Genomic DNA, 22,321 nt, shown 5'->3' with positions numbered 1-22,321 from the left:
TTATTTCTCAGTTAAGCTCTTTTTTCGTAAATGTAAAATGACTTAATGAACAGCCGTTTTTGTTTTGTAGAATATAGTCAGTATAATGCTCTGAACGTTCCAGTCCACAATAGGAGACATCAGGTAAAGATGAAGTTTTTATTTTCAGTGATGTGTGTGTCAAACTTTTCAGAAACACCAGTTAGTTGTTTGGGCCTCTGTTTAGTGCACCAAACCATTGCGTTTCACTTTTACTTTCTTTCCTCATACATTCTTAAAAATTGTGAAACTCGCTGTTTTCTGAATTTGTAAATAATATAGATTTTTGCCATCTCTTGTCCGATAACATTAGAACTGAATTGTGGGATGCACTGATTTTTGAGTCATACCTTTCTTTTAGGTTTTGCACTTAAACAGTCTAGGTTAAGTGGAGAGGTATATTTACCAAAGCTGGCGGCTTTCTATTGTAATTTACTTAGACGGTAGTATTAAAATCTAAGTGGGAGCAAATGAATTTAAATTAAGGAATAATTATACTAGAATTCAAATGTTTCTCCAAAAGCAGACTTCTTAAAGTTGTTTGGGAGTAATAACTTGATAGTTGACTTTAACTGTATCCTTTTCGTTTTAAAGCTGAAGATGCGGGATATCGCTGGGCAGGCCCTGGCTTTCGTTCAAGATCTCGTCAAGGGTCTTCTGAACTTTCACACCTATACAGAACAGAGGATTCAGATTTTTCCTGTTGATTCTGCCATTGACACTATATCTCCATTGAATCAGAAGGTACATTTAACTCAGGATACCTTTTGTTTGCCCTGAACAAACGTGGAGACTTGTTACTAATTATCAGACCACTTGTGTGCCTCTGCCAAGTACTGTGGAGGACATGGGAAAAGCTACAAATCGTAGTCTTTACCCTTAAGGTAAAATATGGCAAACGTGGGGATTCTTAAGAAATGAAATAGCAAGGGAGTTGTTAAAGACCTTAGTGTGAGTGAGTGGTATGGGCAGTAAGTGATACGAGGTTATCAAGGAGGGGAGATTGCTGTCGGTGGTAGTGTCTGGAAAGGTTCTTTGGTGATTTAACTGGACTTTGAAAAATGAGCATGATTTGCATGGGAGGAGTGAAGCGGGGTGGGTATTTTTTCACCGCAGGAGAGGGAAAGACATGAGCAAAACCATGGAGTAGGAAACCATAGGGAGTATGCACGTAGTCACATACCACCACTTTTGCCATATTGTACTGGTAACACAGACTGGCCCTGACACAGTGTGTGAGGGTGGGTGTTACTCAGAGCCAAGAATAGCAGGAGGTGGGGATTATTGGGGCCATCTTGAAGGGAGGAAATTAGGGGGCTTGTGATAGATGAACTCTAAGTGCCCCATACTGTGGTGTCTGAAGTGAGTCATGCCACTCTCTGCTTACCTGATTCTTCTCATCAGCTTTTTGTTGGTGTCTGTGTGTGCATCATGCAGTATTTCCAGGGTTTGAATAGTATTTATGTCCACAGATCCTGTTAGTATAGCAAAGGCTTAGATTCTGGAGTCATACTTCTGGGGTGGTAGCCCAGTTCTGCCACTTTCTATGTCCCCTTGGTCAGTTTATTTAACCTCTCTGTGCATCTTGAAAATGGAGGATAAAGTACCTACCCCACAGGTATGTATGTTTGAGGATTTAATGAGATAATACATGTACAGTGCTAAGAACAGTGCTTGGCACACAGTAAGTACTCAGTAAAGGCTAGCTCTTACCATTGTCGTCATGCTGCCGTACTCATAGGAAGCCCTCAGCAGATGCTTGCTTTTCATCAATTTTCATCTGACTCCACAAATCTTTTGAAGTTCATAAAAATTAAACTTTGGGCCTTTGAAATGCTCTTTAATATCACCGTGGGAAAAAGCTTTCAGATGACCTCAGTAAGGAAAATGGAACTGCAGCATTTTAATGTAGTTATATTTTCTTTTATACTTCCTATAATATAAAAACATTTTTTTCCACTGATTCTTCGTCCATTATTTTATTTTATTTACTTTTTATTTTATTTATTTATTTATTTGGTTGGTTGGTTTTGGGGGTTTTTTGGCCACACCGTCTGGCTTGCGGGATCTTAGTTCCTCAACTAGGGATTGAACCCGGACCCCAGCAGTGAAAGCGCTGAGTCTTAACTACTGGACCACTAGGGAATTCCTGCCATTACTTTATTTTAGCTTGTTGCCATATTATGCCCACACAGCGAGAATCAAATATGTTAATCTTAATAGAAACATTTCATTACTTTGCAGAATTCCTATTTTTCTCAATATTTTACCCTTGGTGCTTTGGCCTCTGAAAGGCCCTATGTGATTTTCTATTAAGTCTGTATTACTGAAGATTCAGAAACCATTTGTTAAAAGATGACCAAAGCGTTTAGACTTGTTCATAGAATCATAAAGTAAACGTTTATACCTGAGCTTAGAGTTCAACTTATTTACAGCTCTAAAGATCGAAGCCCAGAGAGACTGAATTTCCCAGGGCCATATATCTGTGTAGTTTGCAGTAGGGCCAATTGAATCACCTATCTGCAAAATGAGACCTTACATTTCTATACTGAGAAAAAGAAATTTGAGCCATTATACAGTATTTAGAAAACTGAGATATTTCACAAGTGAAAAATTAACTTCTTGCTTCTCAATTGTCTAAATGCCTGGGGAATCTTTTTCTGAATCTATTCTTCATACTGAATTAGTCCTTTGTAAATATTACAGTATCCATGACAGTTATAAAAGTTTTTATATTCTCATTTTGATGATAATTACATTCATGGAATTTGTTAACCTTGAACATTGTATACAGTGAAAATAAGAAACTGTACTTAAAAGTCCTTTGCTTCTAAAAAATGAGTTAAATTAAATGAGTTATATAACACAAAAATCTGTCATACAGTTTTGATTATCAAACCTTTTTTTTTTTTTAACTGGGACCCCTATGAAGAAGCAGTTGTTTAGAGAAGAAGGCCTGTTGGTACTGTGTTGTAAATAGTATCCCCTCCCCATTTGCTTCATGCCTGGTCATTAATTATGTCATCCCTCTTCTAGTTCCTCATTTTGCAATGGAATGGGGACTTGGGAATAATATCTAGGATTTTAGAGGGGAGCTCTGTGTAAAAGCCTGATTTCCCAAAAAAAGTTTGCAAAAGAATTTAGGTTTAAAACTCAGCGAGTCCATTTACAAATGTTTTGCTATTCTTTATTTTCCAGTGATTTAACTCACAATTCTTTCCCTTCTATTTAGTTCTCACAGTATCTTCATGAAAATGCATCCTATGTCCGCCCTCTTGAGGAAGGAATGCTTCATTTATTTGAAAGTATTACTGAGGATACTGTGACTGTCCTGGTAATTTTCTTCTATGTTTTACTTCTGGAAATGGGAGCTCTTCTTTTTCAAATGACTCTGTTAACCTTGAAATTTTTTCTTTTCCAGGAGACAACTGTGAAATTGAAAACTTTTTCAGAGCATTTAACCTCTTACATATGTTTTCTTAGGAAGATTCTTCCTTATCAGTTAAAAAGGTACTTACCCTCTGGGCCAGGGAACTTGGGGAATTGCGAGGTATCATCTGAGCTGTGCTGGAGTTACTAAAGTAATAACATGTGCTTCTTGTGATCTGCCTGACCTTTCTGCACCACAACCAATTTGGACTTTTGTGAAAAAGGAAAGTCATGGTTTGAGCAGCACAAACTTATATTTAAGAAAATTGAATTGTAGTTTGTCAGCTAAGGTTTTTTCAGTATTCTGTACTGAGATTACTACTATAACCACATAATGCAATATGAACCAGTATTTTTAATGATTGTGAATGACACATTTATTGAAGGAAATATTTCATTTTGGGGTATTTTTTATCCTTTTACTATAAACATCTAGGTGGGGGTTATAATAGTTAACCTCTACATTACAATTTATAATCCTTAGGTTTCTTTGAAATAGTATATTGTTTTTATTATTGGTGATTTATTTAAGTTATAAAGTAAAAACTTTGTGTACATACTTCAGCCCTCATAGGATATGTCATTAAGTAGCCTTAAATGCTCCATCTTAAACATTTCTAGAAAGGCAAGAGAAAATAATTTATGTAATTGGAAATTTGAGAATACTCCTTGTACATTTTGATACTTTTGGTCTAAAACTACCAAGAGTCCTAATTCATCTAAATCTTTTCATCCTAAGATTTAGTCTTTAAAAAAAGTAATCAAAGAATAATACAATAATAATAATAATACATAGGAGAAATTAGAGCATATATGTAGTATAGTATATTGCAAAATAAGGTTTAGGAAATACGTAGATGAATAACTTACAGATGTTGAAAATATACAAGTAATTATAGTTTTTAAGTCCTTGTAAAACTAAAGTAGTAGGTTTTAGCTCTTCAATAATATGAAATTTTATTATTAAAAATTAATGTGTTAAGAGCCATCTTATTTCCATCTTATTTCCTAATTCTAACCTAACAAAGGCATTTCAGTAACTGAATTCTATGATTTGTGCACATGACAGAATTTTAGGAATCAGGGAATTATGACAAACTAATGAAACAAATGAACATTTTGAAACAAGTAAACTATTGAAACAAACAAACAGTTTCATTCAGATCCTTAAATGTTTTAGTTCAGTATAATTAAAGTTTTTTTGAAAATTGACTCTGGAAGTTTAACACTAAATTGAATACACTTTATTGATTTGGCTTACGTTGAAAAGACTCTAAGAACCATTGCAAAACTTCTAATTGCCAAACATCTGCTCTTCTTATCATCCTGTGACTTCCCCTTCTCCAGGCTCCTATCCCATTCCTTACCTCAGGATGGCATATATAAGCCTCAGTTGCCCCACTTGCCCTTGAGTCTCAATGTCTTTGTGGACTCCCCTACATATGTAATTAAATTTTTTTTTCTCCTATTAAAAAAAAAAAAAGAACCATTGCAAAAGTGGTATTTACTACTTGAAACAGTTAAGCATTGTTATTTTATCTTAATTTATTTTTTCACTATTACATTTTTAGAAACACTGGATAAGTCCTTTCTTGATTTAAGATTCCTATTCTTGGAATGTTCTGTTCCATATGCCTTCAGCCCTATGTTATCAGGTATTTATGTTTTTAGGCAATTTTTTGGTCATTGGTTTAAATACCACTTTAGTTGACAAGATGACATGTTCATTAGTAGTAAATGGGCTTAGTACCGAATGAAGCTGTTTGCTATAAATAAATAGAAGAGGCAAGGTCAAGGGAATGGATATGATTATCATTCTGTGCTAATTACTTTCGTAGCTTTGTGTAAAAAGCATTTTACTTAATTACTGCACATTTTAAATAAACACTCTTAAGAGTCAATGTAGTTTTTTTAACCTTATAATTAAGTTTTCCAAAGCACCATTTAAAATTGAAAATGGTAAAATGTATTTTATGAATGTTAAGCATTTATTTTTGTATTGAGCCTATAGATTGTTTTTTCCAATCTGTTTGACTTTTGAACCTACATACACTGAAAAAGGTTTCTCAATGATTTTCTTTCTTAGTTCCTGTGTAATTAATTCTCTTTAGGAATTCAGTCTATGAAATATTTTTCTCCTGAAAATATTTTGAAGGGAAACATGTTTTTGCTGCTCTCCGGATGGAAAGCTAATGGGCACCTCCCTTTATTTTTTCTTCCATTTAGTTGTCTTTTGCTGCATTGGCGTTTGCAGCAAGCAGGTGTATGTATTATGGTATAAAAAATGGAACCTTGTAAATGAGATCAAATTCCTTTTTTGGTAAATTCTCTCTTTGGATATAGATGTTTGAGAATTTAGATGATTTCTTATAGCTAGTTGAAAATCGTTCAGGATGCTCACTTTTATAAAATCTGCCCATTCTTAGTTTAGAAGAAGAATGTGAAGCTTCCCTTTGCACGTCTGCATTACGAGCCAGGAATCTAGAGCTGTCCCAGGACATGAAAAAGATGACAGCTGTGTTTGAGAAGCTGCAGACTTACATTGGTCTTCTCGCCTTGCCAAGTAAGCATGTTTGTTACTCATGGTTCAACTTGAAGAAATTAGAGTACAAGAAGCTTGAGAAGGGAGGTGCTTTGGCGTGTTGAAGTGAGAAGAGGTTCAGAAAATCTTGAATTCAAATCCTCCAGCTCCTTATACATTTAGGGTCTTGGGCAAATCACTTCTCTGCTTCTCTTTTCCCACTTATAAAACGGAGGTAAATGTGATTAAGTTAAATTAAGAATGTACAATATCAGGCATCGAAGACATACATTAAATATTAAATCTCTTGGGCTTCCCTGGTGGCGCAGTGGTTGAGAGTCCGCCTGCCGATGCAGGGGACACGGCTTCATGTCCGGGAAGACCCCACATGCCACGGAGCGGCTGGGCCCGTGAGCCATGGCCGCTGAGCCTGCGCGTCCGGAGCCTGTGCTCCGCAATGGGAGAGGCCACAGCAGTGAGAGGCCCGCGTACCGAAAAAAAAAAAAAAAATTAAATCTCTTTCTCTCCTTCCTCTTTTTTAAATGGAGAGGGGCAAAGCGTAAGAATTCGTAGCAACTTTCCAACAAGTAGCATAGGGGAAGGGAAGATTAATAGTAAAAATGCTATTTTTAGAGGAACTGTATCATAACAAAGTCCCAAAATGTAAAGGTTGAAAGTCTTGGGGAAGAAAATGCTGTTTTAATTTGAAAAAAGTATTTTCAGGCCATTGAATGGACCTCAGTTTAAATGATGTTTGTAAGAAAACCATGATTTTTATAGTAGTGATTTGATTATTTGTTTTTTGTAACAGCTTAAATGTGATATAATTTACATATCATACAATTTACCCATTTAAAGTGTACTGTTCAGTAGTTTTTACTACAGTCACAGACATGTGCATCAACACTACAGTCAGTTTTAGAATATTTTCATCACCTTAAGAAGAAACCCTGTCGGGCTTCCCTGGTGGTGCAGTGGTTGAGAGTCCGCCTGCCGATGCAGGGGACGCGGGTTCGTGCCCTGGTCCGGGAGGATCCCACATGCCGCGGAGCGGCTGGGCCCGTGAGCCATGGCCGCTGAGCCTGTGCGTCCGGAGCCTGTGCTCCGCAACGGAGGGGCCACAACAGTGAGAGGCCCACGCACCGCAAAAAAAAAAAAAAAAAAAAAAGAAGAAGAAGAAGAAACCCTGTATACTTTAGCTATCACCCTCTGTTTTAGCTATCATCCCCTGTTCTGTCCCCGCCCAGTACCAAGCAACCATTAATCTACTTTCTGTCTATAGAATTGCCTGTTCTGAACATTTCATATAAATGGAATCATGTAATCTGTGGTCCTTTGTGACTGCTTTCTTTCACTTGGCATAATATTTTCAAGATTCATCCAAGTTGTAGCATGTATAGGTATTTCATTCCTTTTTATTGCAGAATAATATTCCATTGGATGGATATATCACATTTTATTTATCTACCTATCAGTTGATGGACATCTGGGTTGTTTCCACCTTTTGGCTATTGTGAATAATGATGCTATAGACATTTGTGAACAAGTTTTTTTTTTTTTTTTTTTTTTTTTGCGGTACGCGGGCCTCTCACTGCTGTGGCCTCTCCCGTTGCGGAGCACAGGCTCTGGACGCACAGGCTCAGCGGCCATGGCTCACAGGCCCAGCCGCTCTGTGGCATGTGGGGTCTTCCCGGACCAGGGCACGAACCCGTGTCCCCTGCATCGGCAGGCGGACTCTCAACCACTGCACCACCAGGGAAGCCCTATTTGTAGGCTTTTTGATGATGACCATTATGACCAGTGTGAGATGATAGCTCATTGTAGGTTTGATTTTCATTTCTCTAGCATCTTTTCATGTGCATGTTGGCCATCTGTGTGTCTTCTTTGGAGAAATGTCTGTTTTGGTCTTCTACCCATTTTTTTTTGGCCGTGCCATGCGATTTGCGGGATCTTAGTTCCCCCATCAGTGGGTTGAATCCGCACCCTAGGCAGTGAAAGCACAGAGTCCTAACCACTGGGCTGCCAGGGAATTCCCTTTACCCATTTTTCTGATTGGGTTGTTTGTGTTTTTGATATTGAGCTGTAGGAGCAGTTTGTATATTTTGGAAATTAAGCCCTTGTTGGTTGCATCATTTGCAAATATTTTCTCCCAGTCTGTAGGTTGTCTTCATTTTGTTTATGGTTTCCTTTCCTGTTCAAAAGCTTATAAATTTGATTAGGTCCCATTTGTTTATTTTTGCTTTTATTTCTTTTGCCTTGGGAGACTGATCTAAGAAAATATTGCTACAATCTATGTCAAAGAGTGTTTTGCCTGTGTTCTTCTTTAGGAGTTTTATGGTGTCATGTCTTATATTTAAGTCTTTAAGCCATTTTGAGTTTATTTTTGTGTGTGGTGTAAGGCAGTGTTCTAACTTCATTGATTTATATGTGGCTGTCCAGCTTTCCCATACCACTTTCTGAAAAGACTGTCTTTTCCCCTTTGTATATTATTGCCTCCTTTGTTGAAGATTAATGCGCTGTAGGTGTGTGGGTTTATTTCTGGGCTCTCTATTCTGTTCCATTGATTCATATGTCTGTTTTTGTGCAGTACCATGCTGTTTTGATTATGGTAGCTTTGTATTATTATCTGAAGTCTGGAAGGGTTATGCCTCTAGCTTTGTTCTTTTTCCTCGGGATTGCTTTGGCAATTCTGGATATTTTGTGGTTCCATATAAACTTTAGAATTATTCTAGTTTTGTGAAAAGTGTCATGGGTAATTTGATAGGGATTGCATTAAATCTGTAGATTCCTTTGGCTAGTATGGGCATTTTAACAATATTATTTCTTCCAGTCCAAGAGCATGAGGTAACTTTCCGTTTTCTTGAATCATCTTTGATTTCCTTTATCAGTGTTTAATAGTTCTCAGCGTATAAGTCTTTCACCACCTTGATTAGGCTTATTCCTAGGTTTTTTTTTTTTTGATATGATTTTAAACAAAATTGTTTTTTACTTTCTCTTTCTGGTGTTTCATTGTTAGTGTAAAGAAATGTAACAGATTTCTCTATATTAATCTTATATCCTGCTACCTTACTGAATTCATTTATGAGTTCTAGTAGTTTTGTGTGGAGTCTTTAGGGTTTTCTATATAGATTATTATGTCATCTGCACATAATGACAATTTTACCTCTTCCCTTCCAATTTGGATATTTTTGCTTCTTTTTTTTGTCTGATTGCTGTGGCTAGGACTTGCAATACTATGTTGAATAGAAGTGATGAAAGTGGGCATCCTTGCCTTGTTCCAGAATTCAGCTTTTCATCACTTAATATTATGTTGGCTATGGGTTTGTCATAAATGACTTTTATTATGTTGAAATTTGTTACCTCTATACACACTTTGGTGGGAGTTTTTATCATGAATGGATGTTGAATTTTGTCAAATGCGTTTTCTGCATCTGTTGATATGATCATGTGTTTCTTGTCTTTTCTTTTGTTCATGTGGTGTATCGCATTGATTGATGTGCATATGTTGAACCATCCTTGTGACCCTGGAATGAATCCAGCTTGATTATGGTGTATGATCCTATTTATGTGTTCTTGGATTTGGTTTGCTAAACTTTTTTGACAATCTTTGCTTCTATATTCATCAGATATTGGCCTGTAATTTTCTTTTTTGGTAGTGTCTTTTTCTGGTTTTGGTATCAGTGTGATAGTGGCTTCATAGAATTACTTTGAGAGTGTTCTTTCCTCTTCAGTCTTTTGGAAGAGTTTGAGAAGGATAGGTGTAAGTTTTTCTTTGTACGTTTGGTAGAATTCCCCAATGAAGCTATCGGGTCCAGGACTTTTGTTTGCAGGGAGGTTTTTTTTTTTAATTACAGATTCTATTTTACTTCTAGTGATCAGTCTGTTCAGATTATCTGTTCCTTCTTGATTCCTTTTTGGCAGTCTGTATGTTTCTAGAAACTTGTCCATTTCTTCTAGGTTGTTAATTTTTTTTGGGCATATAACTGTTCATAATAATTTCTTAAGATTTTTTATATTTCTGCAGTATTGGTTGTTATTTCTCCTCTTTCATTTCTTATTTTGTTTATTTGGGCCCTCTCTATTTTCTTCTTGGTGAGCCTGGTCAGTGGTTTGTTGATTTTGTTTATCCTTTCAAAAAAACAGCTCTTGGTTTTATTGATTTTTTTCTGTTGTTTTTAAAATCTCTATTTTATTTATTTACTCTCTGATCTTTATTATTTCCTTCCTTCTGCTGACTTTAGATTTTGTTTGTTCTTTTTCTGATTGTTTCAGGTGGTAGTTTAGGTTTATTTGAGGTAGGCCTGTATCACTATGAACTTCCCTCTTAGGATTGCTTTTGCTGCATCCCATAGGTTTTGTATGGTTGTGTTTTCATTGTCGTTTGTCTCAAGGTATTTTTTAATTTCCTCTTTGACTTCATTGTTGACCTATTTGCTTTTTAGTAGCATGTTGTTTAGTCACCATATAACCATTTTTTTCTCGTTTATCTTTCTGTGGTTGATTTCTTGTTTCATGCCCTTGTGGTCAGAAAAGGTGCTTGAAATAATTTTTGTCCTTTTAAGTTTGTTGAGGCTTGTTTTGGGTCTTAGTTTGTGGTCTATTCTAGAGAATGTCCCATGTGCCCTTGGAAAAAGAATGTGTATTCTATTTTTTTTTTTTTTAATGTAGTGTCCTGTAGATATCAATTAAGTCTAACTGTTCTATTGTGTGTCTAGGTGTCAGTCTACCTTATATCTCCAATGAATCCTCCGAATTACCTTCAGCACAAGTGCCATTATTTTTGAGAGCATCCCTAGGCTTGAACTTCTCCACAGTCTGTTGTGAATTAAGTCAATTCCTTTGGGAAGAGATTCAGAGCTTTCTGTTTTAAGAACTGTTTCTCCCTTGGGCTAAATCTCTGAGCCATGGTTCTGTGCAGGGGATGATGACAGTGATGCACTTCTCTCAGAGTGACACCCCTGCATTACTCCATGGAGAGGTAGGGCAGCAGCCGCTGGGCTCCTCAGCTTGCTTCTTTCAGCATGGAACTCCTGTTAATGAGCTGGGGCCAGGATGATCAGGGCCACAGATTCTCAGCAGCGCCATGCCACGTAGAGCCTCCATCCCACAAGTCAGGGCTGGGTAAAAGAAGAGAACCCCCCACCTCTGAGTCATATTTACCTAGAACTTAGCCTCAGCAACAGGTAGCTGAGAGCGAGATAAGCAATGCAGCCCTCCAGCTGAGCTAGGGGAGAGGGAGCCTTGTGCTCTTGGCTGCACCCTCGGGACTGGGATTTCTAGCTCACTGACTGGTGAGGGGACCGAGTGGGTTTTGGTTCACATACCACAGATTCTTGCTTTTGTTACTGAGTTAATACAGATTTTCTTGATTAAATGTTTCTTTACTTGCTGTATGCCCTTAGGATAATTTCCAGAGTTTAAAGTGGTTATTTTTAAATCATTTTCACCAGTTGTGCTGGTGAGTGGGTATGTGGAGCTTGCTTATGCTGTCATGCCAGAATTGGAACTGTGATGTTTGAATAATAGTGTTTTTAGTGATGTTCAGCAAACAATAATATGTAGGAAAAGCACAAAATGAGAAATGTGTTCTGTAGTAACAAGGTGAAATTCACAAAGGCTTTCATTTCAAAAAGAATCATGAAAGACATAATCCTGCTTAGCAATTTAATTTTGATTCTTGTAACCATTAATATCTGTGGACATGGGGGATGCAAATCAGTTAAGATCCCTGTAATTATCACCATTCTATCTGAATGTGTCTACAATGATTTTAAGAGCCATTATTTTCAACATATCACAATCAGTATTCACTCTCTCTCTTCCCAAAAGTAGAGGGGAGATGGTGGGCTGTCAGTTTTTCAGGTGAATTCTTCTGGGAAAATGCTTAGGCTTGTGATCTTGGTTTCCTAGGTACGGAGCCAGATGGACTCCTTCGGACAAACTACAGTTCTGTCTTAACAAATGTTGGTGCTGCTCTGCATGGATTTCATGATGTCATGAAAGGTGAGGCTTGGAAAAGAACATAAATAAGCTTTGTCCCATTTTCTCAGATCTGCCTGAGTGAGATTTAAACAAATACTGTCAAGGCTAATAGACCCCACATAAAGGTTTAGTAGCATTTGGCTTAACGTTGAAGTGCACAGCTTACTGCCTTCTGCTTTTCCCATCTGCTTCTTTCCTGAAGGTAAACAAAGTGCTGAAGAGAAACCCTTGTGCCCGGAACTTTAGCCAAAAATACATTACACTGACTTAAGGCAGGTGTATGAATTTTATCAAGCCAGACATGCTATTCAGAGGCATTTAGCAAAATACTGCACTTGTTAGAGCCCAAACATGAAGGAACTGAGGAAATGAAGGTTTAAAGATCCCAGAAAGAATGCACTGGTTTTCTACGTAGCCTCCTGTGTGTTTCTGTGTTTAGAGTACCCATTATAAGTCCTGTTTTGTTCAGGAGAGCCTTAAGGAATGAAGGTCTGTCTTCAAGCTTTGGTCAGTTTTTAGTTGCTATGTGCTTCTAAGAATATGCTTGTCGACGGTCATTTCATTTGCTTCCTAACATGTGATTCTGAGTCCTGATTTTGTAATCTATATTTCTGCATGGCTTCTAGGTTTTTTTCCTCGGTTCTTTTCCGTTTGAAGACTGTTGGAGTAGGGGGAGGAGAGGAGGGCAGGAGCAATTATTAAGGACTATTGGAAATAGTCCAGGTGCCTAGATTTTTCACTGAGGTGTTTAGTGTGCAGTTAGTGACCAATTGCTGGTTTCACAGAAAATACTTTTTAAAAACTTAAAACTTTGTTGGATGGCATGTATAAGATGGCTATATTTGGGGCCTTTCTATAGGTTGGCACATAACCACATAATAACCTCTGTTACTGGGAATCATTCTTAGTTTTAGTGGAATTACCCAGTACTACCTTACCATTCAGTCTGGAACCCAGTACTACCTTACCATTCAGTCTGGAAAATGGTCCTTCCTGTGGCTTGTCTTCAATTATAAGGAACTTTAAAAGTCACTGTACTTCTGGAGCTAACACTGGTTGCAGGAATCACAGCTTGCATAGACAGTCTTGGTGGCAGGTGACAAGAGGCAGCCCAACCCTGCAGAACCTAGTCTGGTCCATAGAAAACCCAAGGGACTGGTACCTTTTTCCTGTGCAGCTTTTGGTTTGGGGAGCTCAGACTTAACCATAGTCCTCTATTCCAGAACTTTACGTAACGTAGAACTAGGCCATTGAAACCACAAGTAGCTCTGTGGCTACACGTTTTTTGGTTTTGTTTCCTAAGTTTTCCTATGCTAATGTTACTATTTGTTCCTGCTAGTGTTTTCTCTAGAATTTTGATAAAAGAGAGGCTAGAGCAATGGAGGGTAGCTGTCCATTGAGGATCTTAAAGCTTCATTTACATTTCAAAAAATCTTGATTTTATTTATATTTCTATAAATAATAATGTACTTCTGAGTTTTTTTAGAATGCTTTTGTTCATATATGACATAAGATGCCAAGTGGTCCAAATCAAAGAATGTTACTATTATTATTTGCTATGAGTTGGTGGAGATTATCAGAGGAGGATCAGAGGCTCCCTTAGCCCCCTTTGTGCCTCTGCTTGTTTCTGTCCTTGAAAGTGAACATAATATAAAGAGAGAAGACTGGGAAACATGAAGGATGGTTGGCAAGCAGATTATGGCCTCTTGTGGCTAGTTTTACAGTTCAAATCTGTCTTCTTACGCAGTTGGAAGACTGTTGTGTATCTCTCATGAAAACTCAGAGTGAGCATTAACTTGCATTACCAGAATATACTTTGTTTTTAAGAGAACTTTTATTTCAAATCTTTTCCCTTGATGCTTCGCCCTTAATTGCTTGGTCCAAGTTGGAAAGAAGGAAGGAAGGAAGGCAATCAAGAAGGCAGGCTGGGGTTTCCCTGGTGGCACAGTGGTTAAGAATCCGCCTGCCAATGCAGGAGACACAGGTTCGAGCCCTGGTCTGGGAAGATCCCACATGCCGTGGAGCAACTAAGCCTGTGTGCCACAACTACTGAGCTTGTGCTCTAGAGCCCGTGAGCCACAACTACTGAAGCCCGTGCGCCCTAGCGCCTGTGCTCTGCAACAAGAGAAGCCACCGCAAGGAGAAGCCCGCGCACTGCAATGAAGAGTAGCCCCCGCTCGCCGCAACTAGAAAAAGCCCACGTGCAGCAACGAAGGCCCAACGCAGCCAAAAATAAATTAAATAAACAAATAAATAAAGTTATAAAAAAAAAAAAGAAGGCAGGCTGGTCTTAGTATAAAAAGAAAGATTTATAAAAATGTGTATCCTACAAGGAATTAAAATGGAAGTGAATTAATCTTTTAACAAGTGGCATTCTAAGTGAGAATTGTTTGATCTTTGGTCTCAAGTCTAAAGCAGGTAGACTCATAGGAAACATAAAAGAAAATAAATCTGTTGTCTAGGTCACATGATTTCCTTGTACCTTTTGGAGTTAAACTTTAATGTCGAGGAACACCCTAAGTAATGAAAATATTTGGACTCGATAAAGAGTAAACAGTTGGATTGGGAGAATTATTATAGTCAAACTACAGTAGCTCTGATCCACTAGATGCCATGGGAGGATTCTTAGTATTGTACATCTTTTATAAGTATTTCAATCACCTACACCAATCAACCAAGATTGCCTACCAACCCAGTTGTATTATAGCATTGTATACAGACAGTAAAATATTGAATAAAACTTTCTGTGGTGTATAGAAAGAAAATGTCTACTCTAGGGGCTAGCAAGTTCGGTATACAAAAAAATGTTCAGTGTTCCAATTGAATTTTCATTCACTTGGATATCTTATGAATATATAGAGGATAATCATTTATTTTTAAGAAATATTAAACATAATAGTAATTACCAATTAGTTGGTTCCTTCACTGTGACAACTACCATAGTAGTGTAGGGTGTTAACAATAGTGAAAACTGGCTAAGGGTATCCAGAAACTCTCTGTAATTTTTCTATAAATCTAAGACTATCTTAAATTAAAAGTTTATATATATGTGTATATAACACAATATATATAAGTAATGCAATTTCCTAGTTTTAAATTTCAGTAAAAGTAATCTTATTCATAAAACAGTAATTTTGTTAAAAATCATTATCATACTAGGTTAAATCTCAGATACCCTTTCTTTTTGAATAGTCTTATTCCCTTTTAATTATCTATAGTCTAAAATCAACTAAATTTCTTGATTCTGAATAAATGAAATTCTTTGTATGCACACCTGCTATAAAAGTTAGTTTCCATGTTTTGTGATTTATTTTTTGCTTTGTTGGTAATGATAATTAATGCTGTTGTAACTGAAGTACTGTAAAATATTCAAAGGAGGCTGTATCATAAACACCTTTTTATTTAAAAATACAATTGCCCTTCCTTGTAAATCAATGTTGTCTTGGTAATTCTTCCATTTTCCCTTATTTCCAGGATGAAATTACTTTATTTCTCAGAGACCCAGAAAACCCCAGGCTTAGCTGTTTGGCCAGTTTCACCTACTGCTGTTTCTGTCAACACATTTATATCTAAGCCTCTCTTCTGTGCTTCCATAACCACAGGCCTTTGTTATAGCTTTCTTGTACTAGAGGCAATAGAACGTGAAGCCAGGTGCTAGAGTATCCAATCCTTATTTGGCCATGCAGACCTTTCTTATTGTTGAAGTATGTACTGGCAAACCAGCTAAGATCCAATAAGGATTGTGGGACATTGTGCCTGTGTTGGCTGTTCTTTTCCAGCCTCATGGTTTGTTTGTATAAGCACAATGTAAACTCTCATTTATGCCTGCTGGGCTATGAAAACAAGGTTTTTGACTGGTAAATATTGCTCAGGGTCCTTTACCTGGTGCTAGAATAAGGGCTTAACACTCAAATGAAGGAGAATGAGACCCACCTGCTGGGGAACGTAATAGAGACACCAGGATGGTGTTAAGAGACCCTCACTACTCTCTCTTCTTTCCATGTGAACTTGAGACCTAATTGATATTCAGCACAATCCTCATATTTGGGACCATTTTTTGTCAGATTTGTCTTGTAAATTTGTAAGAGTAGATATAAGAAGTTAACGGGCTGGTTATCTGTATACAACTTGTATATAGATAGTAATGAGTTTTCATTTGATTGGGTTTATAGATATTTCCAAACATTATAGTCAAAAGGCTACAATAGAGCATGAACTTCCAACAGCAACACAGAAGCTCATAACAACTAATGATTGCATCCTGTCATCAGTAGTGGCATTGACAAATGGAGCAGGAAAGGTAATTTTTCTCTGGTTTATACTGACATTAAATTCAACTCTTAAATGTGCTCCTTTTTTTTTTTTTGAGTGACCTAGTAGGAAAATTGATCTGTGTAAGGATTTTTGATTACCAGGCTTTTTTGTAAAATAAAGTTGTCTCCCTTTTCCTCCTTCCTACCTAATATTTGAAACAATATGGTAGTTACTGTTAAGCATTTGTGATGAGGAAGTGGGTCAGGCACTTCTGACATTTTAATGAGATATTTGATGATTGAAAGATTCCAGGTGGTCTCACTATAGATCCTTGTGTGTATTAAAGGTCTGCTATACAGAAATTGGGATATAGAAAAAGAAAAAGAATTATAAGACCTTTGTTAATATTTTGTTTTTTCCCCCTCCAAGTTTTTTGTTTGTTTTTTGGCAACGCTTGTGATAATGCTACTTCTGTGGTTTTTGTACCCTAATAAGTACTTCTAAGATGACTTCAACATGTGTCTTCTCATTGAATTCTTAATATTAGATAATGATCATTTGGATTAGTAAGTACTTAATTGTTATTATAAACTGACCAGAGCGCAGTTTCTTTAAAAATTGTTCTGTCTTGGATAACTGGTTTCAGCAGGTCACATTCTAAGAGCACATGTTCATGTGGCTGTCATCAAAGCCTTTAGTGACTAAGATTTCTCTGAGAACTACCCATACATATAAAACCAAAAGTACTGTATTCAGGACTATCTTAGCCCATTTATTTCAGCAGACTCAACATAATTTCTCAAGAAAGTGCTAATCTCTATCTGTGTTATATACCTTTATTTTTCTGACAGGTTGACCTTAGTAGGAGCACACTTTTTTCAAGTGTTTTAAGTTAATCAGAAATGATCATAGGTTATGGTAGGTATTCAGTGTTAACCTTTCCCAAAGTCAGGCCAGTCTTCCTGACAGTCTGCTAAGTTTGGGGCTGTAATTAAAAGGTGCTGCCTTTCGGATCTGTCAGCTCGCAGGTGAGTGCCTACAGGATTCCTTAGCCAGAAGACCATCCCCACTGCCTCCTCTTTAGTGCTTTCACCCACAGGCATTCTGGAAACTTTCTGTGGATGATTCTGACTTTGATTCAATTGTGAGCAATTTCTGGAAAAAGAGAATGTTGACATTTTACAAGAGTCTCTGCATTTGTCACTTTTTTAGGAGAACTCTGGAATATTAAATACCTATATACTTCATAGCTTATTTTACATTTGCTTTGCCTGAAACCTTAAGAGTTGTCTCAAGGAAAGGTACTTGATCTTCACTCTGAAATTTTTATAAATGGTTTTTAGCTAAAGTAAGTATCTGAACTAAGTATTAGTTGGTGGCAGCTTAATACTTAGCTAATGTGATTTGATTAAACTAAATTTTATCATTTGTAATTTTTAAAAAACCCACTAGGAAAGTATAACATATGCATGTTAAAGAACATTTGGGAAATGTAGAAATATTAGAGAGAGGAAAGAAAGTTAAACCTCACCGTATACTATCATGACTAAAATGCAAACACTGTACTATCTATGTCATACACGAGGAATATACAGCTCAAGATTTTTAGAGTTTTCATTTTCTTGAATACTACCTAACATAGAATTTCGTTTGACACAGTAAAATATTAACGAGAAAGATAATCTTTTAGACCATTAGTGAGTGATTGCTTACTTTTTGAACAGTTTTTGCCAAGGTAAAGTACTCTTGTTTCACAAGTTACTTTTTCTTATTTATTGAAATAGAATACTCTTTAATGTATCGAAGACTTTAATTTTTCTGGCTAATAACTTTCTTAGACATTTTTATTTATGTCACCATTTCATATAGCACTGTAGATTCAGAATCATGGCTCAGCACAATTACAGTCATGGATCTTCGTTGTTGCTTACATAGATTAAGCAAATGTTAAATCTGTAAATGACAAGGGTCTGCTGAATTTTCAGTCTTTTTCTTTCCTGTTATATTTGTAATGCACAGATTGAGATTTACAGAATGAAATTTAAGTAGAGATCATATATTCAATATGCTTGTGTCATGTCTTGTGTTGGAATATGAAACATTCAAAGTTAAAATGCAAACGGAATGTATAAACCCAAACGTATATATTTTGAGAGCAGGGGCAGACTTAGTAAGGTAAACAGCTCATAAACATTGTCTACAGAATAAATCAGAATCAGCCTTGGTTTTCAGAAACAGTAGAATTTGTCTAGATTAAGACATGTCACAAGTCTGGTTTCAAAATTTATACTGTATTGTGTTTATTATAAATCATTCCCTATGTATTCTTTTCAAATAAATGTGGGCTTTTGAGCATGTGTTGAAATTTCATTTCCATTCTGAGTATCCTTAACTTTGATCTGAAAACTATTAGATATATATTTTAGATATATTATTGGAAAATAAAATTTATCTTCTTGTCACACTTGGTTTAGATTGCATCTTTCTTCAGCAACAACGTGGACTACTTCGTTGCTTCCCTGAGCTACGGGCCTAAGACAGCGAGTGGATTCATCAGTCCTCTCTCAGCTGAATGCATGCTGCAATACAAGAAAAAAGCTGCTGCCTACATGAAGGCTTTGAGAAAGGTTTGTGAGCTGCTGTTAACATTTAAATCAGAGGGAAAATCTGGAAAAATTCCAGAGAATGGCAGTTGTTTTCCCACAGTTCATATTGTTTAGGTTTTATACAATTTTGAGGGACAGGTGGTTGGTGGGTGTTGTGAGGTGGGCGGGGGTCTTTGGAGAGGAGGATGGGACAGAGACCTGAATCTCATTTCCTAGGCCGTATTAGACTTAACGTTTCCAGTGGCTGGTAGAGTGTTTAGGGTGAGACAGCCAGGCAGCCATTAAGTGTCAAACTTGAGAAAATCTTAAACTTGTAGAAATAAAAAAAATTGAAATACATTTATAATTTTTTTCTCAATATAATAAGAATACATGATCATTGCAAAAAGAAATCAGAAGAAACAGCAGTACATGAAGAAGAAAGTCCCACAACCCAAAGGTAGCTCCTCTTAACCATAAAATTTTAATGTGTATACATGCATGCACGCACACACACATTATAAAAAGCAATGTATCTGGATACATAGACTGTTTCAGAATCTGTTTTTTCCTCTTTAATGCATTGTGGATATCTTTATATAACAAAAATATATATCTATAAGTATAAATTGTTATCATTTTAATGCATCTAGTATTTCATCTATAGTATTTCATTCTATAAATGTGTGATAATTTAATTAAGCCATCCATTGCTAGTGGATTTTTAGGTTGCTTCCTATTTTTCACTGTTATGTGCAATACTACAGGGGATATTCTTGCACATGCAACTTTGTGTATTTACCTTTCTCTCTTTATTTCTTTCTAACTTTTAGTTACACAATGCATAAATACATTCTTATATTACATGAGAGCATTATAGGTAAATTACAATCCCTAATTCCAGTTCCTCTCCGGAGGTAACTATAGTTATCAGTTTGGTGTGTAACCTTCCAGACTCTTGGAGCATTTGTACTCATCTCTGTAAACTTTGAACTATATGCAAAATATGAAGAATATAAAGACTTTTCTAATTTTTTTTTAACTAAAATGCATATTTCATTGTGTAGCTTCCTTTTTTCATTTAAAATATGTTTTAGAGACCTGTCTGTATCAATAGATATAATGGCTACTTTATTCATTTTAAACACAGCATTGAAATCTATGATATAGGTATTCCGTGGTTCATTTAGGTAGTCTCTCTTTGGTGGGCATTTAGGTTGATTCCAGTTTTTCACTGTTAGAATTATACTGCAATGGATAGCTTTGTAAATGCCTCCTTGGGCATATGTGTGGATTACTGAGAGGTGGAATGTTCTGGATAATGTGGTTTTAAGTTTTAATATTTACTGCCAGATTACCCGTAAGAGTGGTTGTACACTCCTAGAAACGTATAAGGCTACCTAATTGTTTTAATTATATCTTTATGATTAATTCCTAAAAATGGAATTGCTCATTCAAAGTCTGTGAATGTTTCAAAGGTTACCTTTTTATAGTTCACCAGCAATAGAAGTTTAAATTTAACCCGTAAATTTAATTTGTCAATCTTAGAAACAAGAAGTTCTGTGTTATTGTTCTAATTTTCATTTCTTTGCTTGTTATTGAAATAGAACATCCTTTCATAAATTTACTGTTTATATTATTTCAATTTCCTGTTCAAGTTGTTTACCTGTTTTTAAATAAATGTTCCTAATTGAGGTTGAAGGAGCTCTATGTTAAGGATTTTAGTCCTTTGTTTATGTCGGAAATATTTTTCCTCAGTTTGCTGTAATAATTTTTCAAAATTTAGAAGTTTTAATTTTTATATCATCAAACCAGGCTTTTTCTTTACGGTGGTGATTCTCAGGTGACTCTTGGAAAGTCAGTTCACCTATATTTTCTTCCAGTATTTTTGTGGTCTAAACTTTTTAGATTGAAATCTTCAGCCCATCTTGAATTTATTTATTCTGATATAGGTATGAAATTGGGGTCTAAATAGTTATTTTTCTAAATTATTAACTGATTGTCCTTGCATGACTTATCCTTTCTGCATTGACTTAAAAATGCAACATTTGTCACATAATACATTTTTGTATGTGCTTTTGTCTGTTTCTAGATTTTCTTTGCCATTCCTTCATCTGTCTATTTTGGTGCAAGTCTTATGGTTTTAGATAGTGTCTCTTGTAACTGGTATGACATGTTCCCCTTCATTCTTTTTCTTTTCTTTTATTTTTAAAGTTCTTTTTTTATGTGTATTAAAGGAACTAGTCTATGTGGACATACATCTGAATTTTATTATCAAACCTCATTTAGCATTCTTATTTGTAAGATCAGGGAAATGATGCGACCTTTTTCTTTATTTCTTATGATGCTTTTTCCATAGCCTCTCTTGGAATCTGTGCCTTATGAAGAAGCACTGGCAAACCGCCGGGTCCTTCTCAGCTCTACTGAAAGTCGAGAAGGCCTTGCACAACAGGTATGGCATCGGGAAAATCATGGTACTTGTTAAAGAGCATGAATATAAAATCCCCTATAAAAGGTTTTCATACACATAGAGCAATTTAAAAGGCTATGTAAGTAAACATGTGAAGTTAATTAACACATGCTTAAAAAGCACCATAAGCATAATTCATTGAAAACCATTTGTTGATACTCTAAATAAGTCATCCTGATTCAATTGGTGTTATGATTGCCAGTAAAGTAATATCAGCACACTCTGGCCATGCTGATTAATTATTTAGGTACTAGATTTAAATGTCTGAAATAATAAGGCAAAAAAGGGGGGTGTGGCTAGAGACTCAGTGAGTTATTTTTATTTCCTAAATGGACAGGAATGAAAAATTTCCAATGCTCAATTGATCAGTTGAATTTGGGTGGCAGGTGGAGGTAGGTGGTATTATTTTTTTCAGAAGTTGGTACAAACTGACCCCAGTTTAGCATTCGCCAGAGATTTATTTACTTTAACACCTGGCTTGCTTTAGTTTTGGAAACATTTATTTTAAAGAGAGCACAAATTTATCTGAAACAGTATTTTGCCTATGCCGACCTTATTTTCATTGGACACATATCACTTATCTTTTCAACATTAATTCAATAGGATGTTGAAGCTAAAAATTTAATCCACATAATAATTCCTAAAAAACAAAATTCCTGGGCTTCCCTGGTGGCGCAGTGGTTGGGAGTCCACCTACCGATGCAGGGGACGCGGGTTCGTGCCCCGGTGCGGGAAGATCCCACGTGCTGCGGAGCGGCTGGGCCCGTGAGTCACGGCCGCTGAGCCTGCGCGTCGGGAACCTGTGCTCCGCAGCGGGAGAAGCCACAACAGTGAGAGGCCCGCATACTGCAAAAAAAAAAAAAAAAAAAAAAATTCCTGAGACAAACAGTGAAATGTGGAGTATCTTAAAAATTCATTTTAGATTTCCTTCTTATTTTATGTGAGGAAAGTAAGGCTCAAAGAAATTAAACAGCTTTTATCCATAGTAGCTAGTAAGTAGCAGAATGGTCTGACTTCAGAGCTATTGCTTTTCCCACTCTGCCATTGACCAGCTGCAGGCTA

At 36.4% G+C, this 22,321-nt stretch overlaps 1 protein-coding gene across 4 annotated transcripts in view; it reads left to right on the top strand.

Annotated features, from left to right (window-relative positions):
• The window catches only part of PPP1R21 (protein phosphatase 1 regulatory subunit 21), a 56,762-nt gene that overhangs the window by 18,913 nt on the left and 15,528 nt on the right, over nt 1–22,321 (top strand). For all 4 annotated transcript variants that reach the window (XM_027113164.1, XM_027113165.1, XM_027113166.1 and 1 more), the window contains 9 exons: nt 71–123; nt 613–762; nt 3,251–3,352; nt 3,440–3,528; nt 5,874–6,010; nt 11,879–11,971; nt 16,123–16,250; nt 18,679–18,831; nt 21,149–21,241. In XM_027113164.1, the coding sequence (XP_026968965.1) occupies nt 71–123; nt 613–762; nt 3,251–3,352; nt 3,440–3,528; nt 5,874–6,010; nt 11,879–11,971; nt 16,123–16,250; nt 18,679–18,831; nt 21,149–21,241 (998 nt within the window). The remainder of the gene's footprint in view (nt 1–70; nt 124–612; nt 763–3,250; nt 3,353–3,439; nt 3,529–5,873; nt 6,011–11,878; nt 11,972–16,122; nt 16,251–18,678; nt 18,832–21,148; nt 21,242–22,321) is intronic.

Source organism: Aethalodelphis obliquidens, unplaced genomic scaffold (assembly GCF_003676395.1).
Source record: "Aethalodelphis obliquidens isolate GAN/ISIS:26980383/991018 unplaced genomic scaffold, ASM367639v1 scaffold12, whole genome shotgun sequence".
NCBI classification, from domain to species: Eukaryota; Metazoa; Chordata; class Mammalia; order Artiodactyla; family Delphinidae; genus Aethalodelphis; species Aethalodelphis obliquidens.
The sequence above is the reverse complement of the archived record's forward strand: the minus strand, read 5'-3'. Positions and strand labels throughout refer to the sequence as shown.